Source organism: Arachis hypogaea, chromosome 13, assembly GCF_003086295.3.
Source record: "Arachis hypogaea cultivar Tifrunner chromosome 13, arahy.Tifrunner.gnm2.J5K5, whole genome shotgun sequence".
In the NCBI taxonomy this organism is placed as follows: Eukaryota; Viridiplantae; Streptophyta; class Magnoliopsida; order Fabales; family Fabaceae; genus Arachis; species Arachis hypogaea.
In genome coordinates this window covers 140376097-140384754 of record NC_092048.1, presented here as the reverse complement: position 1 = coordinate 140384754, position 8658 = coordinate 140376097, and the positions used below count along the sequence as shown (strand labels likewise).

General features: G+C 28.3%; 1 protein-coding gene across 1 annotated transcript; it reads left to right on the top strand.

Moving 5' to 3' along the window:
* The first annotated feature begins 395 nt into the window (after positions 1 to 395).
* Positions 396 to 5951, top strand: LOC112792227 (ABC transporter G family member 1). The gene is made up of 8 exons (XM_025835387.2): positions 396 to 829; positions 2710 to 2789; positions 2870 to 3340; positions 3423 to 3509; positions 3583 to 3720; positions 3812 to 4006; positions 4926 to 5012; positions 5088 to 5951. The coding sequence occupies exons 1-8, from the start codon at positions 532 to 534 to the stop codon at positions 5769 to 5771; spliced, it is 2040 nt and encodes a 679-aa protein (XP_025691172.1). The 5' UTR covers positions 396 to 531; the 3' UTR covers positions 5772 to 5951.
* The last annotated feature ends 2707 nt before the right edge of the window (positions 5952 to 8658 follow it).

Genomic DNA, 8658 nt, shown 5'->3' with positions numbered 1-8658 from the left:
TTTGTGTTTTTGTATCAGTATTTAATCATCAAAAGAAAAGTGAGTGATCTCTTATCATTAAATATAATCTCACACCATTAAAAATACTGTTAATAGCCAATTGATAGTTACAAAATACAAAAATTACTAACTCTGTCGCACTCCTTGTTAGCAAATAACAATAATTGTTGTTGCAATAGTAAGAGCAATATAAATATAAAAAAAGAAAATATATATACAAGTACGAAAAAATTGAACAAACATATTTATTAAAGATGCATGTTAGCATTTATTAATTAAAATTTTCTTAATTTTTATTTGCTATTTTAAGTAATTTGTTTTAATATCTCTGGTTCTTTTTTCTTACATTGTCGTTATTGTCTTTATTACTCTTGAAACCCAGAGTACTATATATTGAACGGTATTGATATGAAAAGAATAAAGAAGTACCAAAATGAATGGTTTAGGGTTAGTTGAATGAGTGAATAGTGAGGCATTATTCCTTCCACTTATTATCACCTATCCCTATCTTATTATTGATACAAGCTAAAAATGGATTCCCATAATGAAGCAATTCCACATGCTCCTACTAGGAGTGATTCTGATGATGATGTCATAGTAACCGTCATGGAAGCTTTGAACATTTCAAGAAGAAGTAATAGTGGTGGGAGAGAAGAAGAGGTTCCAATATACATGACATGGAAGGATATATGGGTGAGAGCTTGGGTGGGAAAGAATGAGAGCAAATCAATCCTTGAGGGTCTGACTGGTTATGCCAAGCCAGGCCAGCTTTTGGCCATTATGGGTCCTTCTGGATCTGGCAAGTCTACTCTTCTTGATGCTTTGGGAGGTATCTATCTATATTTTTATGTATAAAAAAATGTTATTCATATGCCAAAATCGATCACCAATATATTTATATATAAATATATGTATTGTTTAATTTAATTTTAATATATATTTATATTTTAATATATATTTTATATTAATGACTGATTTTAATGACTAATTTTAATTTACACATAACATAATCATTTTATGTATATCTCTGTCGTTTACATATCAACTCAATAATTTCTTTTAAAAAAGTTTTATTATTACATATTCTTGTGTTTAACCATATTAAATATACACTAAAATTAATTATTAAAATTAATTAAAAAATATATATTAAAGATGACATAAATTATATATAAATATATTTAAATTATATAAATATAGTGACTAATTTTAATATATGTACTATTTTTTAAAGTATTATAATAATAAAATTTTTGTTTTTACTTTATTTATGTCACCATTTGTTACAACTTGCAAGTTCTTATTAAGCAGTTTTCTTTGTAGTTCCACCATTTAAAAACACTACTTTTAAATTTTTATTAAATATGAGGAGACGAAATATATATAGAGAGAGAACTTTTAGTTAAATTATAATAATATATTAATATTTTATTGAAATTAAAATATACACTGACTTTTTTTAATTGTATAAAATATTTTAGATATTTTTATTAATAATTACTAATATATATTATTCTCAAGAATAAATTTATAGAAAAATTTAGGAGTAATAATTTTATTAAATTTTGATCAGCATATAACTAGTAAAACAAAAAATGAGTAATCTCACACCATTAAAAATATTATTAATAACTATTTAATAGCTATAAATTACAAAAATTACTGACCCTACTACTTCTCTAAATTTATATATACCATACCACGCGTAATTGTATTGGGTGAATTGGACAACTTTAATTTTAGATGTAACATCTCATACTCACACATACATCTAAGAGTTCTATCTATTATTTTGTCATCGTCAACATTTAAATCTTGTTGTAATATATTAAAAGATAATATATTTAGCCACCCAACCCAAATTTCAGTTGCTATTTGTTTGAAAAAAATATATTATTTTTTTAATTAAAACACGATACAGTAAAGTTCAAAAGAAGAATAAATGACAATTTGTATCTATAAAAGATAAAAATATTGACATATGTATCTACACTAGATCGAAACTAAATTTGTACACACGCAGAATTCTCTCAGTGGGACAAAAGTACCCTGTCTTTGGAGGGTTGGAGTGCTGCGTAGGGTACTTTTGTCACACGGAGGGCATCTTGTGTGGATACAAATTTAGTTTCGATTTAATGTGGCTATATATGTCAGCATTTTCATTTAATGTTGTATTTAATATAGGAAAAGTCTAGGGGCTAGCAACTTTTTCAAATTCTGGCCAACATGTAACCAACAAAAAAAAGTGAGTTATTTGATGAAATCTCACATCAATCTCACACTATTCAAAACATCATTGATGACTATTTAATGGCTATAAATCACAAAAATTAATGGCCCCTAACATTTCTCTTTAATATATATGTACACGGGTGATAGATGTGATTTATAGTAATTTAGAAAGAATGTTAAAAAATCATCAGAATTTATTATATTTAGCCATCAGTTAGTTATTAGTGTTTAAAAGTATAGAATAAAGTATGTTATGTTAAATTGTTAAACTAAAAGAATTAAATTGATAACTAAATGAGAACTAAAAACAATAAATTCTGATAATTTTTTAATATGTTTCATAATTTATTCGTACATAAATTTTCCTAAAATGTCTTAAAACAAGATACAATTATATAAGTAGTGGCGGCAAGTTTAAATAATTTAAGATTGCAAGTTATATTCAAATTATGCTATATATATGAACTCCAATTTCAGGGAGATTAAGTTCAAACACAAGACAAACAGGGGAGATTCTAATCAATGGTCACAAGCAATCATTGGCTTATGGAACCACGGTACAAAATCTTATATAATCTTTATATCCTTTAACAAAAAATTCAAGCTCTAATTGTTATTTCCATGTATGTGACTGCAGGCATACGTGACACAAGATGATAGCTTAATAACATCATTAACAGTGAGAGAAGCAGTGTACTATTCAGCTCAGCTTCAGTTACCTGATTCCATGTCAAAGGCAGAGAAGAAAGAGAGAGCAGAGTTCACAATCAGAGAGATGGGTTTGCAAGATGCCATCAACACTAGAATTGGTGGCTGGGGTTGCAAAGGAATCAGCGGTGGTCAGAAGAGACGTGTAAGCATCTGCATTGAGATATTAACACGCCCAAGGCTCTTGTTTCTTGATGAACCAACAAGTGGACTTGACAGTGCTGCCTCTTACTATGTCATGAAAAGAATCAAATCCCTTGATCATAAAGATGGTATTCAAAGGACTATCATAGCGTCAATTCATCAACCAAGTGCTGAAGTTTTCCAATTCTTTGATAATCTCTGTTTGCTCTCTGCTGGAAAAACAGTTTACTTTGGACCTGCTTCTGATGCAATTCAGGTTACTAACTAACTAACTAGTTCATATTTTCAATGCCCATCAATTCTATAATACTATCATAAGAACATCATGTTGTATGTAGTTTTTCGCTTCCAATGGTTTTCCTTGTCCTGCTCTTCAAAACCCCTCAGATCATATGCTAAAAACTATAAACAAGGACTTCGATCAGGTAATAAGCTTTCCCATGCCTCTTTTCTTTTCTTTAATTTCAGTTGTTCTAAATGAGAAACTTGTTGTGCAAGGAAAATGAGCTGGGTCCTGATGATGGTGGGAATGGAATCATACCAACAGAAGAAGTAATCCGGATTCTTGTAAACTCATATAACTCATCTGAGATGAACCAACAAGTTCAAGCTGAAGTAGCAATGCTTTCTGAAACGGTATAAATTTTTTCATAACTTAATGATAAATACCACAGTTGAAGATATTCTTTGTTTTATGTACAAATGAGATTTGAATGAGTTGGTGCAGGAAAGTATTTGCCAAGACAAGAAAAGAAGTCATGCTGGGTTTATTAGTCAGTGCATTGTTCTGAGCAAAAGATCATTCATAAACATGTTTCGTGATTTAGGCTATTACTGGATACGCCTTGTCGCATATATGGGGATGGCTATTTGTTTAGGAACTGTCTTCTATGATATAAGAACCACCAATAACTCAATTAAGGTAACATTATTTCTCTCTTTATATAATTAAAAACTGCATCATTAGCTCTATGTGTTACATTTTAATAGATTTGTATTAAAAATGAGTTAAACTACACATATATTTATATACAAATACATAATAGCTGTTTTGGTGTATAAATAGCATTCTCGATATAGATTAATAATAATGCATACTTGTTGCAAGTTATGGCCGATTAGTGTTATGAATGAGTTCAAATACAGTGCTTTATGGATAATAGTAGGCGAAAACACTATCTAATCTCTTCAAAAGTGACACTCATGAATTTCTTAGCCGTGAAGAAAATTAAATAGGAATATGGATCATAATTAATAGTTCAAGTAAGTCTTGAATGAGTCCCAAAAGATTAATATAAATAAACGAATTTTTGTCCTTAATTTTTGAATTATATACCTTCGTTTAATTCTGATCATTAAATAAATGATACTTTGAAGAATAACAATTTGATTTTTTTTTTGGTCCAGTTTATTAATAATAAAAATGGATTCTTCTAATGTATAAATTAAAAATTTCAATAGCTTTTGTTACTATAACTTTTTTTTATCACCATTTTTTTCTTTTTATATAAAAGCTTTTAATTTATTCATATGAAAGTGTATTGAATCGAAAAAGAAATAGATTACTTTACTTTTATGACTTAGATGTCTCGTATTTTTTGAAAAAATAATTTAATTGATAAAATTTTGTACGATACTTATAAGATCGAAGAGATTTTAATATTTCGTATTATTATATACATTAATCATCAGGCTCTAAAGCCCAATAATACATGTCCAAAATTCAAAGTACATTATTTAGTCACTTTTTTTAGTTTAAAGTCTTATCGGACTTAATCATTCAACTCATTTAGAAGTAAACTAAAAAAATTCTTACATACCTTCACTTTTGATTATTACAGGACAGAGGTTCATTTCTTACATTTGTGTCTACATTCATGACTTTCATGAGCATCGGTGGATTCCCTTCCTTTGTAGAAGATATGAAGGTACTTTAAACATATGTGTTTCTAATTTCAAAAAAAAAAAAAAGCCTAACTAATAATTGTTATGGCAAATGAAAGGTATTTGAACGAGAAAGGCTAAATGGGCATTATGGTGTGTGCGCCTTTGTAATTGGAAACACATTTTCCGGCATCCCATTCGTATTACTAGTTTCATTGATTCCGGGAATAATTGCATATTACCTAGCTGGCCTTCAACATGGATACGAGCACGTTCTTTACTTCTTGAGCGTCTTGTTATCTTGTGTTATGTTAGTGGAAAGCCTCATGATGATAATTGCTGCCATAGTCCCAAACTACCTATTGGGAATCATGACAGGTTCTGCAATCCAAGGACTCATGATTCTCCTTGCTGGCTTCTTTAAATTGCCCAGTGACATTCCTAGGCCACTTTGGAAATACCCTTTGCACTACATCGCTTTCCATCGATATGCCTTTCAAGGATTGTTCAAGAATGAATTTCAAGGCCTAAAGTTTGGTACCAAAAACAACAATGTTATTACTGGTGAGGAGATTCTGAGGGATACATTTGAAGTGGACAACAGTTACTCAAAGTGGGTTGATCTATCAGTGTTGGTGGGGATGCTTGTTTTGTATCGAGTTCTGTTTTTGGTAATCATTAAGGGTACGGAGAAGGTTAAGCCTTTTGTTGCATCCTTCAAACTGGTGTCTCCCAAGAAAACAATACATGTCATGGAAAATCCAAATGCCACCCCTCCTACCCACGGACACTACCTTCTATAAGTATAATCATATATATATGAAGACGATTATTTAAAATTAAACTACTGGTTAGCGTTTTTGAAACCCTTTTAAATTGTTAATGTTGAATTATTTAAAACTTACATACTCACTAATAGTATTTCTCATATATGAATCCAAGTTTTTGTATATTCTGTGGTTCATGAATCTGTTGAACCTCGATCAGCCCCTATATCTTTTGATGAATGGCATGCAGAGTAGAGTAGGGAGTAATGTTATGTAAATAATAATCTAAAATTATCTTATTTAATTTAATATCTATCATTTTATATATAAGATGCATCTAAAATTATATATTTATTATATTTAATGTTATATATTTATTTAAAAGATAATTATTGATCACATATAAAGGTACAATAATGAGTCGTTCAATCATATGTGACATGTTAACATAGACAGTTGTATCATATGTTACAATATTATTCATTTACCTGTCACTCGCTATGTCATTATTGTAGACTAAATCTCCAAAGTGGTTACTGAAATTAATGCCGTACACTAAAATCATTTCTGATATTTCAATTGCACCATTTACGTCTTTGAGATTGGAAAAATTACACCATATTAATACCTGATTTGTTTTCTGTTAACAATGCGCTGACGTGGATCTTTGGTGACACGTGTCACTCATGATTTGACTACGTGTAACGGTATGATGACGTGTCGCCAACGACACGTGGCATGTTGATGCGGATTGTTATGCCACGTGTCACAATATTATTTTGCCATGTGTCAGATTATGTCACGCGTCACAATGTTATTTGTTCACCTGTCATCCATTATGTCATCATTACATATTTACCAAATTGTCCCTTAGTTGCATCAAATGACTCATTTAGTCCCTGAAATTAAATATTGTACACTAAATTAGTCCATTCATAAGTTTTTTTTCATTTTTTTTGTAAATTTAAAATTCTCAATATTTTTTTACACTAATTTTAATTATATTTTTTATTATACAATTTTTTATAATAAATTTTTTAATTAATAATTTTAACTTGTATCATTAGAGCATATGTTAACTAAAACTAAAACTTTATTATTGCCTCTTGTGTTTATTTGTATCTGTTTTAATACTGTTCAAGTCATGGTTATAATAAGTACTTATATTGATTAATAGTGTAATATATGAAAATGTAAAATGAATTATTATAATTGACAATATAAATCTATTTTATTAATTTAGTGAGAAGTCAATTATATGGGGAATCTGACATTCTTAAAACGGATGAAAATAATGAATTTATATTATTAGTTAACTAGTGTCTTATAAAGTATTCTTAAAATATTTATTAAGTTGTTAAATATTTAAAAATTGTATTAATAAATATTATTATACTCTTAACTTACACTCTTTATTAAATCAATATCAATATCTCATATAATTCTTTTAATAAAATATTGTAAAAAAAATTTATATAATTAAAACTAAAATTTAAAAAATATTTTATAAAAGCAATTATATTTAAATAACTTGTGAAAAGATAAAATTAAAATTAATGTATTCAAAGATATAATGAGAATTTTAAATTTACAAAAAAAATAAAAAAAAAACTTATGAAGGGACTAATTTAGTGCACGACATTTAATTTCAGAGACTAAAATGAGTCATTTGATGCAAAATAAGAGACCAATTTGATGCATATATAATTATGACATAGTAAATGATGTGGACAAATAACATTGTGACATGTGACATAATCCAACACGTGACAAAATAGCATTGTGACACGTGGCATAACCATCCACATCATCATGTCACGTGTTGTTGACCAACACGTCATCATACCATTACACGTGGTCAAAACATGAGGTGACACGTGTCACCTAAGATCCACGTCATCAAGCTATGTCAGTGTGTCATTAACGAAAAATGGGTCAATGATTAATATGGTGCAATTTTTTCAATCTCAGAAACGTAATTGGTACACAGAGACCACTTTGAGGATTTAGTCCATTATTGTATATGCACTTTGGTATCTAACTTTGCATTAAATAATTCATTTTAACTCCTGAAATTGAATGTTGTACACTAACTTAATCGATTTACCTTTTTTGTAAATTTAAAATTCTCAGTATATTTAAATTTACTAATTTCAATTCTATTTTTTATATATCTTTTAAAAACAAATGCTTTTGTCATATATTTTTAAGATTTTAGTTTTAATTATATATTTTTTTACAATAATTTAACATGATAAATTTTATAATATATAAGTATATTATTTTCAAAAAAATTATATGATTGATTAAACATATTTTTTTTCAGATATGTAAGAATTAAGTTGAGAAATACCTAAATTTATTAGAATATTTAAAAAGAGAGATGATAATTTAGTCATACGAGTTAATAATCTTATCTAAAGTATGCTTGATTTTTTCATTATTGCAAGATGAGTTAATTAGTTCATTTTGTGTAGTTATCAATATTAAAATATTATAAAGAGTTTATATGATTAAAACTAAAATTTTTAACCTATTTATTAAAAATAAATTTAAATAATATGTGAAAAATAAAATTTATGAGGCAAATATTTATCATTACACTGAGAAAAATATTTAACACTGGATATATATATGATTCGTCTGTTGGCTATAATTCCGCTCAGGACTATAAATTGGAATCAATCTGGTTAAAACTAAATACACACGTGCAGAGTACGTAGAGAGTACGTGTTTTGCTCTCCTAACGAACTTATCATATACAATCATATAACTACGTGTCAACCCAGATGGCACAGTAATCTCTCCGCAAATTTGCTCACTAAAGAGCAGTAAATAACAGCTCCACAATATCAGTACTACAACAATTCTATAAATACGTCCACCTCCAATCTTAGGTACACAACACTATTCATTCTGAGTT

Excerpts from the sequence above, each read along its gene's own strand:
- LOC112792227 (XM_025835387.2), top strand. The coding sequence starts at position 532 with ATGGATTCCCATAATGAAGCAATTCCACATGCTCCTACTAGGAGTGAT. Across the intron at positions 3,341-3,422 it reads CTGCTTCTGATGCAATTCAG|TTTTTCGCTTCCAATGGTTT; the intron begins GTTACTAACTAA and ends TGTTGTATGTAG. Across the intron at positions 3,721-3,811 it reads TAGCAATGCTTTCTGAAACG|GAAAGTATTTGCCAAGACAA; the intron begins GTATAAATTTTT and ends GAGTTGGTGCAG.